The following is a 15,348-nucleotide window of genomic DNA, read 5'->3' as shown; positions in this document are numbered from 1 at the left end:
ACTTTTTCTAACAAGTATTTCTTTTTTTTTCTAGGAGGCAGTTAGAGAAGAGAGATTGAGATCATCTGGGGCCAGTGCTGGACACACATCCATCTTGGTCTCTTCTAGGCTGCCCTCGAAGGCCAGCAGAACCCTGGAGAGGTGGGCATAGAAGGTGGCCTTCCTGCTGTCCTACTGCTGGAGAGGCCACCCTCTATGAGTAGCTGTTTTATCCTTCCCCTGAGGCCCTGCCCTTTCCTGAGACACTCAGTGGACCGCCGTGTTGCCCAGAGCTCCCTTGGCCATCCCTGGTCTGGCCACAGTGGCCCCCTCACGGTCTTCCACATGCAATGGGGGCTCCCCTCCCTGGCCCTCTGTCCAAAAGAGCTCCCCTTTCTAACAGGTCTGGGATGCCTTTGCCCCACCCACCTGGCAGGGGGGAAGAGGAACTCTGTTCATACCCTGAAATAGCTCTCAAGGTCCCTGGGGACGAGGCAGTAGAGACTGGCAGAGATGAAACCCAGGAGGGAACTCAGGGGCCTCTCCTAGCAAGGGTCCCAGACTGGGGTTTCCAACCTCTTAGCAGTGGGGCTGCACTTCTGCAACAAGAAATTACACTTCCATTTTCTTTTCTAAAGGGAAAAAGGAAGAAAGCAACAAACCTGATGAGCATTCTGACACATCACTTCCCCGAACCGCAGCCACAGTTGCCGTCCCCAGACCCTCCCCAGCCTAGACCCACTTCCCCCCAAGAGCTCACAGCTGCAGTGCTGGAGTCAGATGTGACCCTGGAAGTAAGGTAGGTGGAGGTCAGAGACTTGAACTCACAGTGAGGGGAGAAGGCCTGATGGGACCGGGACGGGGCCCCTGCCGGCTCCTCACCAGGTACATACCCCAGAGAGTCTTCCTCTGAGTTTCCGCTTCTCCGGAACAACTGGGGTCCTGGAGCAAAGAGAAGGCCTCTGCAGGGGCTCTGCGCCAGCAGGGGGATTTCTATCAGCTCTGGAGGACTCAGCAGAGCAGAGAGTAAGGTCATGAGAGCAGTGTTGAACCTTTTTTTCTGAGGGATTCTCTTAGGGCCCCTGGGCCATGGGATTGGTTCCTGGAAGTGAGCTCTGAGCTCCTGGCCAGGCCTGAGGACTTGGATGTCCAGCTCAGCTGTCCTGGGCCTAGTTTACACACACCTCAGGGAGAGGCTTTCTGCAGGCTGGGGCAAGCAGCGGGGTGTGGTTGTGGTGTGTCTGTGTGGGGCTGCGTGTGTGCATGAGGGAAAAGGGTGTGCCCTAAGGGCTCTGCACTCACTATCAGATTGGGAGGTTCTCATCATTACTTCACCCAAAAGATAGGGAGTCCAGGGTCTGGAGGGACTTGGAGCCTGTCCCACAGCCTTTATGGACCAGACTCTCATGTGGGGTCTCTCTGGACTTGATTTCCCATGATTTTCACATGTGTGAGCCTCTTCTCGTTTAGCCATTTGGCAGGTGTGCCCCCAGACACTTGCTGTGGCCAGGCCCCGTCTGGACCGGAAAGTGGGACACAGGGCATGAAGGCAGGTCTGCCCTCGGGAGGCCTCAGGGACGACAAGAGGAGAGGAGCACAGGGGAGATGGGGCAAGGACCCACATAACTGACACGTAATGGAAAAGGGACTGAACGGAGCAGCCCCGGGAGGAGTCTCCTTGTTGTGAGGGTCTGAGTGCAGAGAGAGGAAAAGAGCTTCATGGAAGAGGTCCCATTTCAACCGGGCCTTGAGCAGTTTGGGATGGAAGATGCATTCTCAGGAGAGAAAATACTGTAAGCAAAAGCCTGGTGCTGGGAAAGTGTACATTTAGTTATTCAGATCCACTCAGTCCTTGGTTCCTGTAGAAGGTGGTGGCATGTCCTAGGCCATATGGGGTTGGTACATGTGCCAGAGAGTTTATGTTCCTCAAATCCATGCAGGAACAGAGCCTTCCTGCATGTGCCGGTGAGATTCTAAAGGACACATTTCTAGAGCTGGAGTTACAGAGGCAAGTGACATGTGCATTGCACACTGGCAGATACGTATGGCCAGTTGACCTCCATGGAGCCCCATCAGTTCAGAGAGATCTCAGCTCTTTCCAAGTTCATCACCAGGATCTGTCTTCTGCCCCAGACAGTGAGGGGGGGATGCTTGTGGCATTCGCGCGCATAGGAGCACTTAGAATGTGCTAGATGTTTTTGTTCTTCCTTGGGGTCTCCAGGCAGCCTTTCTGATCCCCCAGGAGCAGGCGGGGGTCCCCTCTTCTGTGTCACTCCACAACGCCGGGAGCTAGAAACCCCTTCTTCTTTCCCAGCTGGGGGCTCCTGTTGATCAGCTCCTCCCCAGCCACTGGTCAGCGGCTGGCTCAGAGGAGGGCTCGGCCAGCATTTGTTGTGTGACTGTCGGATACAAGGAAGGTGGATCCTACCTTCTGTCCTTCCCTTTCCATGAGGCAGGGCAAATTGTCCCCAAATGCCAACAGGCCACCCAAACCCCACCACACGGGCTGGTATGCCTTGGACCTTGCGCAGACAAGGATCAACATACCTACGTCCCAGAAGAGAGAGCTAAAATTTGGAGAGTGAGTAGCGTGCCTCACTCAGAGTGTGTTAGGGATGAAGCTGAGGCTAGCAGCAGCGGGCCTGAGCTTCCACCCCAGCTCTGGCCGTGGCTGCAGCCTGGCTGGGGCAGAATGGCTGCATGGACGTTCAGTGCCCGGCCCTGCTTGGCCAGAGGTGGCTGGGAGCCCCTGAGGTGGGCAACAATGTCTGGGCTCAGGGAATCACAGAGGAGTGTCTGCCTCCACCCACGCCTGTGCGTCTGTGCTCCGTCTTTCTTAGGCTATCGTCCATGGAGAGGCCCCTCACGGTCCTGCAGGTGAGCCTGTACCACCCCACGTCAGGCCCTGCCACCTTCGCCAATGTCCCTCCGCAGCTAGAGCACGACACCAGCCCACTGCTGGTGGGCCGGGGCCCGGATGCCCACCTCCGGCTGCAGCTCCCTCGCCTCTCCCGCCAGCACTTGTCACTGGAACCCTACCTGGAGAAGGGCGGTGCCCGGCTGGCCTTCAGCTTGAAGGCTCTGAGCCGCAAGGGCCGCGTGAGGGTCAACGGGCTGACGCTGAGTTTCCTGGAGCAGGTGTCTCTGAGCACCGTCAACAGGGTCACCTTCTCTGGCGTGCAGATGGTGGTCCACATCGAGGGAGGCACCTCCCTGGAGGCCTTTGTCTGCTGCTTCCAACTCAGCCCCTCACCCCTGATTGACAGGCTCCAGCCTGAGGAGACCGACGAATGGGAAATCATCCCCCAGGAGCAGCCTCCCTCAGGTTCAGGGCAGCGGGCTCCGGGTCACCTGGGGTTTCTCGACAGCCCTTCCCAGCCCAGCCCTGGAGGAGCACCAGAAATACCGCTCCAGAGGGAGCCCCCAGACAGTGCGCTCTGCTAGCCCCGCCGGCCACCCCGGAGCAAGCCTTAGCTGAGATGGGACTTGAAATAGTCAAGCTACATCATGCAAGGTTGACAACCAGGGGTGAGGGGAGTGCCCTCCGCATCCACAGCTATGCAAGGTAACAGGAACTTCATATACTTTTAGAGGCCCTGAGGGGTTCTGGGAGCCTCTCTCAGTGTTTCCCCACATTCCCCCCTCTCATCTGACTAGGAGTTACTTTATGTTGCTAATTTTGTGTGCCGCTTAAGAGCTGGAGTTTGAGGTTGCACCAGGAATGCATGGACACATGTAACAATTACGTTTGTGGTAGCTTGGGGTTACGTTGGGCTTTCAAATACCCACAGGCACTCGGGGCTTAGGGAAGCCTGTGTTTAATAAACTGCAAGTATTTCATTAAGCTGGCATACCCAGTAGGATTCCCTGATCCCCAGATGGGCCGCCTGCACGCCACATCGTCATGCGGAGGCAGGGGCGGGAAATAGAGAAGAGGAAATTGGCAAGGTGGGGGCTCACTGTTCTGGAAGGGATGAAGGTAGAGCTGAGGGCTTCCTGGGGACGGGGAGCTGGGGGCTGGGCCTGCCCTGAAATTCATTGTCACTGTCATCCTCTCCATCCTCATGCTCCCCCACTCTCACTTCTGGATCAAAGCCTTGGCTGACAAGAGAGCAAAGGTCTTCAGGGGAAGGTAGCTTCCCAGAGCTATGGGCTCTTCCAGGACTAATCCTAGGAGAGGGCGGGGTGGGCGGTTGTGACAGAATACAGTTCAGCAGTTATTTCACTCAAGGGTGGGTCATATGCCAATGGGGGTGGACTAGTAGGGGATCAAGAGTGGGCTCATTTTCTCAGTGCATGTTGGGAGGTATGTGCTGGGGAGCCAAACATAGGCAGCCACGCTCCATGCCATCCTGGGGAGGGGGAGTGTGGTTCAGAAACCATGTTCACCTGTGTAATGAAGGGAGGGACCTCAGACCCAGATGGTTGCCATCAGCCTTGACCCTGCTCTACAAGATCCAAGGCACTGAAGCTGCCCGCTGGCTGGCTCACATCCCAAGGTCTGTAACCACCTCCAACAAGGCTTTCAACACTCCTCACTTCCTGCGCAAGAAGAGAGATCCTTTTGCGCCCAGGGTTGGCTGCAAGGAAGTTCAAACGCACTGCCAGGCCTGAGCATCTTCTCCTTGGGGAAAAGATAGCAGTGTGCAGGACCCAGACTGCCCAGACTTGGGAAGAGTCCATCTGATAGGGAATGAGGCAGATACACTCAGGTCACAGCCACAAAGCAGAGGAGGGCAAGGGATGTGAGAAGAAGGGGCTGTCCAAAGCTGGGAATGGCCCATGGGGCCGCCAAAGCAGTCCTTCACTCGCCTTTCACCAAGCACCTACCTTGTACCAGATGCTGTGCAAAGCCCGGGGAACCAGCAGTGAACAGGCTGACTAAGGCCCTGCCTTCAGGGAGCTTACCTGGGACTCAGGAAAGACATGCATTCAGGAGATCATCACTGTGGGCAGTGCTAGAGACATTGTGTTTTCTCTCCCTTCATGCTGGTGTTAACCTCAGCTCTACTATTAAGTGGCCGTGTCTGGTGAATGCTTACTATGTACTCCACGCTCTGCTAGGTGCTGTGTACGTTCCCCCATTTAATCTCCACAATGCCCAGATAGACAACGGTATTAACCACATTGTACAGATGAGGAAATTGAGGCTCAGCAAAGAGAAGTATCTTGCCCAATGTCACGCCACGCCACTCACTAGCTGTGTGATCTTGGGCAAGTGACTTAGGCTGCTTTGGTCTCCATTTCTCCTTCTGGAAAATGGGCAAGATGATAGCACCTCCCCACTGGAGCCAGCCAGTGGGCTGTGAGGGTTTTAGGAGGTGGCACATAGAAAGCACTTAGTGCAGCACCTGGCACACAGCAGCCACTCAGTAAGCGTTAGCTACTATCGCGAGACCTGAGGGAGGGAAACGTATAGGTCCTGACCCAAGGGCTCACCTTAGACAGGAATAGGGAGTGAGAGCAGTTTGGGAGCCTGGCGGGATGGCTCCAGAGCCTGAGGGCTCATCCACACTCTGTGATTCCCTGATGAAGCATTTTGTCTTAGCCATGGACCTGGTGGGCAGTCAGGAGGGGGTTTATTATTGTGAACGTTGGCACCAGAAGGCCCAATATTCAGGGTTTGTAGAACGGGAGACACACGGTCAGGGCGGGTCAGCTGCAGAAGCCTTGTGTGGTGTGGTCTGATGAAGCCCACTGTTTTGGGGCTGCCTTTATTTTTCACACAATGATCCCTCCACAGACCGAAGTGCTCCCCAAACTATGCATTAGGAAGCAGCAGACCTTTGCCTGCAGAACTGAGAAGCCACTGCCTGAAGACTACACCTGAACATCCAAGGCTGAAGAGAGGAAGCTGGCTGGCGGCTCCCCAGAGGCCCCAGGGTGAAGCTCCCCTGCTCCACCAGGGAACCTTTGCCATAGACCGAGAGTCCTCTTCCTTCCTGGAAGGAGCAAACCCAACTCAGCTGGGGGCCTATGAGAGGGAGCAGCCCGCCTCCTCCCTGGGGGAGTCTCTGACTTGGGGTGAAGTCTGGGAGGCCCTCTGGGCCCCAGGATGGACTGTGCAGCACGCAGGAGGAGGGCAGACCAGAGACAGGGCAGAAGGGAGCCAAGAAACACCCAGCTTGTTTCAGACTCTACCTGTTCATAAAGTGCCCTCCGGAAACTCACTGCCTGCCTCATACACGTTTCCTAAACAGCAACGCTCCACTCCATGCAAGCCTCCATTTTTCTTGGGTAGAAAAGCATTTAAATCACCAGACCCCAACACCCACCCCCCAGTTCTCGCCCAGCAGTTAGAATTATCAGGTTGGCTTCAGGCCCTGGTCCATGAACTTGATACCCCTTTCCTTTGCTGCTCAGACAGACTGAGCAGGGCAGTGCGTCCCTCTCATCAATGTCCTCTGCATTCCCTCAGCTCCCATACACAGAGCAGCCTATGTGGCTGAGGGGTGTACACGAGCATGCGCGTGGACGCGCACGCACGCGGGCACGTGCTGTTGTGGCTCCAAGCTGGGGCTCTGCAGTCAGGCTGCTGCCTGGGTTAGAATTCTTGCTCCACACTTACTAGTTCTGGGATCTTGGACAAGTGACTGAAGTTCCCTGTACCTCAGTTTCTTCTTCTGGGAAATGGGGAAAATAACAGCTTTGAGAAGGTAAAATGAGGCACTGCATATAAAGAACCTGGTGCAGTGTCTGGCACACAGGAAGTGCTCAATAGGGTTGCTTTCATTGTTTGATTTAGTGGAATGAATTGAATGCATAAAGACACATGGACTCAGCTTATACACATACACACACACATGCACACACACACATCTGCTACAAAGAGCTACATCAATTACATTCAGGCATACCCCAGAGCGCTACAACTCTCTGAGAGGACATCTGGAAATTTAGAAATCATTCCCTGTGTCCTTTCAGGCATTATAACCCCACATTCCTCTGCTCTTCTAAGAACGGGAGTGTCCCCCCCCCGCCCCGCCACCTGTCTGTGAGTCACTGCATTCTCTTGAGCCCTGTGCTGAGGGAGACGCGAGAATGCTCCATCAACAACCCCAGCGTGGGGCTCTGAGGCACACAGAAAGGCCGGCAGTGCGTGGCGGCAGACTCATCGGACAGCACGGTCCTGGCCACAGCCGTGCACGGCCGTTCTCTCCCGGCATCGGAACGCTGACCCCACGGTTTCCATGTCTCTCTCCCTGTGAGACCCCAAGATCCACACAGACAAGGACCCTGGGTGGTTTGCTGTTGTTTTCCCGACGGCCACCACAGAGCTGGGCAGAGCTGGGACGGACAGACAGGCACGCGTGGTCAGGGAAGCAGTCACCTTGGCGGTGCTAAGGCTTGAGCCAGGCTTCTCGGGGCAGGCGAGGGCAGGGCCAAGGCCTGCAGTGGGGGGCAAGAAGCAGGCCGGCCCTCTGGGGCAACAAGGCCGCAAAGCTGAGGGCAGACAGTAAGTCTTACCTGCTGTAGGCCTCTGTCGGGGCAGCCCAGAGCCTCTGGCTGGGGCAGAACAAGGCTGGTTCTTCTGCCTAGTTCTTGAGACTCTGCAGCCCAAACTCAACCCAAACTCTGGGTTTTTGGAACTCGGTGTGATGACTGCTGAGGAAGGTTGACAGGTTTGACAGGGTCCCACATCACCAAGAGATAGCTCTCAGCCAGCACTTCCTGCCCCAAACAGAGGCGTGTCCGTGTCCCCAGGAGACCCTGGGAGGGCCCCCAGCCACAGCAGTCAGGGCTTGGGCTGGCTGCATTGAGTCTGGGCCTGTGGGCCACAGAGACCACCTACCCCAAACACACACTAGGAGCACACAGCCTCCCTGAAACAAGGCTGTCTCTTAAAGAGATTTCCTGAGGTATAGGACGCTAAGATCTCGCCCTGCTAGAGGCATCTGCATTTTCAAAGAAAGGATTGGAGAGGGCAATGCCTACCCAGTGGAAAGAGCGACATTAAAGTTTTCACAGTAGGCTGATAAAGGAAACATTTTCCCTTTCCCCTCAAATCGACGGTTACTTTGTAAACGTGAATAACACAGAGTTAAGGGGCTAGCTCAAGATTGCCCTGTGACCAAAGAGAGCTGAGACAGGAACTGAGAAGGGATTCTTTCCCAGCAGCCCACTGAGTGGCCAGGCTGCAGTCAGCAAAGAGATGTGCAAAAGCAAGGGAGCCCCATGCCAGGTGAATGGTTCGTTGCTGCCTCCATAACCTCCTCCCACCTCCGGACTGGGCCGGGAGACCTGCCTCCTGCTGTATCTGCTGCGTGAGTTTGCTTCTCCAGCTTTGCTCTGTGTCCTCTTCTTCCTCTGCTTCCACTCCATGGCATCTGCTGGTACTGGTGCCTCCATCAGGTTAGCGGGTCTCTGAATCACTGAGGCAGCTTCCCCTCACTGGGGCAGCTCTCCCTGCACCCCATGCCCCAGTCACGCACTACCACACCAGGCCCCAAAGCCAGGCAAGGAGGATCTAGGCCAGCTCCTCCACCTTTAGGAGGAGATTTCGGAGTTAATCAACTCTATTCACGTTGCAGGCTGTGGTCCCTCTTACCTTGAAAGTGAACTTGCAGGCGGATTAAAGTGAAATAAAATCTACCATTTGAGTTACATTCTCAGCTGATTGGAAACATGCATTACCGCCCCATGACCGGGCCGTGAGAAGGGAAGTTATCTTTCTTTAAAGTTTGTAAACTCTTTAGGGCTGAGGCAGCTTTAATCCTGCTGGGGGAAAAAAATGATCCGGGAATAAATTGCTCTCATTTACCTTTGTTTTCCAATCATACGCTCCAGTGGGAACAAAACAGCCTAAGTGAGTGGATGTGGGGAGCCAGGTGATCCTCAACAGAAGAGTTTCATTATTTTCTTCTTTAGGCACATGAGTTGAAAGGGCTTTAGGTGCCATTTGGCAGGGGGCTTGCACCACAAAAATGTGTCCCGCAGTAATGTCAGCATCCTTGAGCTGTTTCTATCTCTGCTTCCACTTCCCCGTGATGCCCACTTCTTTAAGGGGCACTATCACCAGAGTGTGCAGCTCCAGACATTTGGGAACAAGAAAGAAGGAGTCTGAGAAAGGGCAGATGTGAATCAAAACCAAATCACACAGTCCAGGGAGGAGGGAGAAACCGTGGGGTCTGGGGTTCTGGAGGGGGCTTTCCTTCCCCTCTGTTCTCCGATCCTCTCTGCGTTACTTAACACAGAGCGTACATAGAGCAGGTACTGGGCAAAGCCATCAGGACGCCCCAGGCTCTGAGCCAAGCACTTTAACTGCTGGAAGGAGCCCCAGCTGGGATGTCTGCCTCACTTTCCTTTAAAAATGTGCACGCCGGGGGGAGGGGGTGGGGAATCTTCAGAATAAAGCAGAGACAGGGGCCTTTGGAGGGAGAGCTCAGCCAGGCAGCCAGCCATGGGGTTTCCATGATTGCTTCTCTGAGGGATGGGGATGCCATGACATCACTCTTTCATTCACCTGCAGCTTGCTGCAGATGGGCTAAGAAGATGGACCCTATTAGGTCACCTTGCTTGTGGGGCAGGTCGGGTGACAGTGGCCGGAAGTATATCAGTCAGGATCTAGTCAGGAAGAAAAAACACAAAACCACTCTAAGTATTTCAAAAATTTGATTCAGTGAATTGGGTATACAGGTGATAGAATCTCCGAAAAGCCACACAGGCAATGCAATTCAGAGTTCGGCAAGAACAAGAAGCGCTACCACTGCTAGCTCCCACCCCTGGGGCTGCAGGGGCACCTGCGGAGACCGTGTTACCGGAGCAGGTGCTGTGCGGCACAGAGCTAGAACTACCCGTGAAGCTGGGACCTTGGAGGCGGAGGCCATCCAGCGGGAGCTGGAGCCACAGAAGAGATGCAGCTGCTGCCAGACTCTCCCCAAGGTGCTGAGAGAGAGGGCAAAATACCCTGGCTTCTCCCCTTGCCTGGCCCCCAGTGGCTGAAGCCAGCCAAAGGCAGCTGATGAGCAGCCTAGGATATGCAGCCTGCAGGGATGACTCCCGGAAGTACAGAGCCGAGGAGGGAAGGGGGGAGCGAGTGCTCTGAGGGCAAACCATCAAACCCAGCACAGGGAGTGTGCCCACCCCAGTGCCCTCAGTCCCAGCCTGAAGCCCTGGGGTGGCCGCCAAAAACGGAGAGGAGATGGGAGGGGGACGCACAGCACAGAGGGCTCCGCTGCTCAGGGCCCTCCTGAAGCCATAGGCAAACACAAATCCCCCTCTACCACTGTTACCCCAGCCTGTATGACCAGCAGCATCTGTAAGAAAGGGAGGGAGAGGGCACAAAGGACAAGTGCAGGACAGTGATGTACAGATGCAGCCTGGCCTGGCCCAGAGAGTCCTGCAAGGATGTCTGCTTTGATTCCGCAGCCCTCCCCTCCCGCCTGAGAGGCAGGGCAGCAGAGCAGGGTCCAAATCCCCCCTGCCCTTCACTTACTGACCCTGAAACTTCATTTCCCAAGCCTCTTTTCTTCGTGTATAAAGTGGGGATACTATTAGTACCTATCTCACCTCTGTGAAGACTGAAACGCACAACCTATACGGGATCTCAGCACCTACCTTGGAAGTGCTCAATAAATGCCAGCCATTTCTTATTTAACATGAACCACCACCCATCCCCAAATGTTCCGCCCTCCAGAAAGCTTCCTTGACTTTTTCCCACAAAGAGCCAGCTCCTTCCTACCTCCAAACCAGTGTTGGGACACTCAGAGCGGATTTTCAGGCATGATCCATGGAACAAAAGGTATTTCCTCAGCTGGGCATATGTGTACTTGCTGTGTGCTCTGCATCATGCCAGCACTCCCCGCAAGCAGAGCCCTGGGGGTGGCAGAAACTGTCTGCAGATCGAACAACCACCTGGCACACAGTAGGTCCTCAGTAAGTGTCTACTGACTGTGAGGAAGAATTTGGAGGGGGTGAAAGCAGACCTTTAGGGAATGAGGCTTTGCGAAGCACATCAAACCACAACAAAGATGCTGGTTAAAAGGTTAACGTGCACTTTAAAAAACTAATTGGTCGGAATGAGAAGACGCCATCAGGTTTTTCTGTTTCTAGATGAGTCCCGTCTCTGTGGTGAAACACAACCACCCAGCCCTTCACCTCTTGGAAACACACGCACGAGGCGCACAGCTCCCACGCTGGAGCTCTGGCCCGAGAGCCCTGGAAGCCGGCAGGCTGGACGCCTGACATCGGAGGCTTCCAGCGCCAGTGCTGGGCCTCATTACTGAGGAACACATAGTCCCCTGTGGCACTCGCTGGAGGCCAGAGAGGGAAGCTAATCATCAGGGGGCTCCGTCTTTCCTCTTTCGGTTTTACATTCCTCTTCCCCGGGGCCTGCGGTTGCTGTGCAGACTTCAAGCTGCAACATCAGGAAAGCCTCATGCGGTCTGACTTCTTCCCCAACACACACACTCACACGCACACGCCTGCCTCTGGGCTTTGTCAAGCGCCCCAGGTAAAGTGTTGGTTAGAAAACCACGGGGTAATGATGAGCTGTGAGTTTTGCTCCTTGCAGTTAAAGAAAGAGAAAATACCTCCACTTGAGATTCTCAGCATGCTTTACAAACCAGAGTGAATATTTTGGCTCAGCTCAGAGGAAAAAACAGAAGCCAAGGAGATCTCATTAGAGGAATGGTAGGGGGCATTCAGAAAAGGCCAGAGTGTTCTGGATAACGAAATGCTATACACCCTGGACATGAGGTCCTGGGAATGCTGAACAGCTAACTCTGACGGAGAGAGCAGCGGGTTGAGAGAAAGACATTCACCATGGCCGTGAGACTGAGAAAGTCGCCAAAAGCTCCCGCATGCCTCACTTTGCCAACCTCAACAATCAGGGATGTGCTGCTTAATGTTTAACAACAGGCTCTCTGGGTGGTGCGGGAAGTCTGGTTGTAGTGTTGACCCATCTCCGATTTCCATGGTGTAAATTCTCCAACTGTGGTCAATTTCAACGCATCAAGATGACATCACTGAACTTGGATTTGGAAAGAGATGCACAGTGAGCACAGCTTTTCATAGCATTTCCACCATACAGACACAATTTACAAGAGCATAGATAGAGTAAAATAATTAGGAAGCTGTCTTTTGATTATTTATTAACTTTGTATTTAATATAGTTTATTTAACTGTGAGTTCATACAATTTAATTTTTAATAGCGGCTTAGCAGTCGTCTCTTACAAGACAGCATGAGACAGCTCCAGGATGCCAGTGTATGGAAAAAGTGCCAGCCCCTTGTGCTCAACTGTGGGCCAGAGACACAAAGTAACCAATGTGAAAATGCCTTGGAAATAAAGATGCTAGTACACAGAAGCCCTAGAGGGGTCAGAGTAACTATCCTAAGAAATTTGTAAAACGCTTTGCTATTTAAAAGTGAATGTGTGTTTAGATTTAGAACATTGGATATTCAAAATAACCTCATGAAGATGTTAAACCATCCCATGCAACAGAAGAAGAAACTAAGGCTCAGAGAGGGGATGAATGCCCAAATTCACTCAGCAGGTCAGTGGGAGAGCCAGTATCTGATTTCTAGATTCTTGCTCTTCTCCTCACTCCCTTCGCTCCATGCACACTCGGTGAAGGGCAGCTGATCAACTCTGGTCGAGCTTGGGTTGCAGAGTCACATTGTCAATGCCCGTCTAGCAGATGTCACCAGATATGGTTTACAGGGGCAGTGCTTGTGCTAGGGCCCTGGAATCAGTCCTCTGGCTTAAAACATGCAACGGGGGTGTTAAGTAAGAGACCACACTCCCTTCTTTCCTGGGAACTCTTTTAGAGTTCGGGGCAGTGACAGATTGCCTGGCATTTAGAGGAAGGAAAGCACAGCTCTCTGGGCTTCACCCCACGTCTCATCTCTCTTAGACAAAGGATATTGGAGTCTCTGGTTTACTGATCAGCAGGAAGCAGAGGGGCTTTCAACTCAGTCTCTGAGCTGTAGCCAAACCCCAAGGCCTGCTGGACACTGACAGCAGGGCAATGCCTGGTTGGCCACCCAGGCAATGTGTGAGCATTACCCAGCAGCCCCTTGGGAGGCTCCAGACAGGCTACCCCCCAACCCAGAGCAACTGGCATTGGATTCCAGAAGGCATCAAGACCCCCACTTGAGTCTTGGATCCCAGACCCCAAACTCACATGTGGCAGAAACCCATCCCTCCTCCAGGGCAAAGTGAGCCCCTCTCCTACCTCTCACCTTCTCCCAACTTGGCTACTACCCCTCTGGCTTTTGGGTAGGAGACACCGCATTGCCCAGGCCGTGTCCCCTCAATCCTGTGTCATTTCAAATTTTCTGACATGTAGATTTGGTATGCTTGGCTCTTTTAAACATCACGCTTTATGGCCTTTTACAGTGTAATTTTGTTCCTGTCCTGCCATTCAGTTTGAATTAAATATCAAACAGATGTGAGTCATTTTTTGCTCTTTATGAAGAAACAGTTTAATATTAGGGAGCGAGGCCTCCTATATGATCAGGAAAGCCATTCGGAGAAATAATTCCCTTCAAATTAAAAAGGAATCACATTGGTTAACATTAAGATGCTTTCAAGTGATACATTTCGAAGTGCTAAGGGAAGGTGTTTCCAGCAAGCTATAAAGCAGCCAGGAGAAAGGAGGAGAAGATATATGGCCCCAGGCTGATGGGGCAATTGGAGCTCAGAGAGGGGGCAACCCCACCTGGGGAGGAAGCTCTAAGCTTGGAGATGAGGTTCACAGATGATGGTGGGGGAGGCCATCTTCCCCAAAGGCCGGGGGTGGGAGCGGGGGATGCTCTCTGAAGCCTGTGTAGTCCGAGTGGGAAGGGAGTCATGAGGAGCTCCATTCTGCTCAGAGAGCCAACCTGACCTGGGTAGCTATTCCCCATCCTCACATACTTGCACCAGCTTGGCACATCACCACCCCCACCAGCAGCCCCAGGGGTGGGCTTGTATGTTTGAGCATGCTGAATGGTGTAATCCCCTTGTTCCTGCTACAGTCTCTTGGATAGTGTGATCTTTGGCCTCTTGTGTGTCTTGGATGCCTCCGAAAATGCCAAGAAAGCTGTGGCTCCTCTTCAGACACAGGAACATACATAAACCTCCATACAACCTCATGGTCCCCTGATTTAGACCCCCTTCCCCACAAGATGGCTCTAGAACAGAGCATTTCATTATTAAGACATTCAGCCCACAGGACTGAGGCCCTTCTCTCACAGAGAACCGGAAGCTACTTTCCTGAGCACCCACAAGCCCAGCACTGTGCAGGGCCTTGGCGTGAGCTGAGGGAGCTGGTCAGTCTCCAGACCCCTCTGGCTTCTTGGCAACATGCATGCCTGGAGCTCAGCATTATTGGACCTGCCGCCATTCATGGCTTTGAGCCAGGGCTTCTCCAGTGCTGGCTCAGGCTAAAGTGTTTCCATGTGGTCCTTTGACTCACTGCACCTAAAAGGCAGCTCTCCAACTATAGCCGGCTGACTATAAATGACATTTCCATGTGCCGGGGAAAGGGGCCAGAAGGCCTGTGATTCCAGCTGGTTCTGGACATCCTGGACCCTGAGATGAGGCTCTGCACACCCAAGGTTCCCCTCTAGGGATGATGTGCAAATGCCCAGAGGCCCTGCTCCATGGGGAGCAGGAGGCCCCGCTGATGAGAAACAGAACCGACACTTCCTAGAATTCGGCACACAAAAGAGAAGTTCAATGGAAGGATTTAGAACAAAGAAAAGCCTAGACTTTGGAGTCAGACAGTCAACGTCTGGATCCCAGCTCTATCACTTACTACCTCTCCCAGCCTCAGTTTCTTCCATCTGTAAAGCAGAAATGCATGTCTCCTAGGGTGTTTGGGAGGTTGAAATGGGCTGATGCACGTGCAGCACTTACTACAATGCTTGACCTACAGCGAGGGCTCAACATTTGGAAGTTATCTTTTTTGCCCTTCCTTCCAAGAGGACAAGACCCCTATCTGATGGTGCTTGTGGGGTCTGGCACTGGGAAGTAGATCACAGCCAGGCTTGCTCCCTGCAGTAACCATCCTGATAACCACAAGAGGAACAGGAGATGCAAAGGGAGGGGATATGAGTTACTGTCTCATAATTCCTGTCTGAGGGGTGAGGTGGGGAGGAAGAGGAGGGAGGGAGGGGGAGGGGAGAAACTGCAAAAATATCTACAAGTGGTTTTAGAAGAGGAATTGAAATTCACAAATCATTGCTGCTATTCCAACCGTTATTTTGCATCCGTGGCAATTCAGTAAGAAGGAATTGAGGTCCGTTCTGAAAGCATGGGGGGAGAGGTAGGTGCAGCAGAGAAAGGGTGAGGGACCCAGGACTACATCCAGATTCTAGAAGGGCTCTGAGCTCAGGCGGCAAGGGCTGGGCTGGTCAGAAGAGGATTCCGGTAGGAGGAGGA

At 53.5% G+C, this 15,348-nt stretch overlaps 2 protein-coding genes across 2 annotated transcripts; both read left to right on the top strand.

Annotated features, from left to right (window-relative positions):
* The first annotated feature begins 644 nt into the window (after positions 1-644).
* Positions 645-3,423, top strand: TIFAB (TIFA inhibitor). Its single transcript, XM_007101398.2, has 2 exons — positions 645-778; positions 2,820-3,423. Exons 1-2 carry the CDS (start codon positions 645-647, stop codon positions 3,421-3,423), a joined length of 738 nt encoding a protein of 245 aa, XP_007101460.2.
* Positions 3,424-5,463: 2,040 nt separating this feature from the next.
* Positions 5,464-6,279, top strand: DCANP1 (dendritic cell associated nuclear protein 1). The gene is given in 6 exon segments (XM_024123580.1): positions 5,464-5,600; positions 5,723-5,834; positions 5,837-6,002; positions 6,005-6,118; positions 6,121-6,259; positions 6,261-6,279. Coding segments are annotated over 6 exon segments (687 nt in total).
* Positions 6,280-15,348: the final 9,069 nt, after the last annotated feature.

This window comes from Physeter macrocephalus, chromosome 8, assembly GCF_002837175.3.
Source record: "Physeter macrocephalus isolate SW-GA chromosome 8, ASM283717v5, whole genome shotgun sequence".
In the NCBI taxonomy this organism is placed as follows: domain Eukaryota; kingdom Metazoa; phylum Chordata; class Mammalia; order Artiodactyla; family Physeteridae; genus Physeter; species Physeter macrocephalus.
This window is presented reverse-complemented; position numbering and strand designations above follow the sequence as displayed.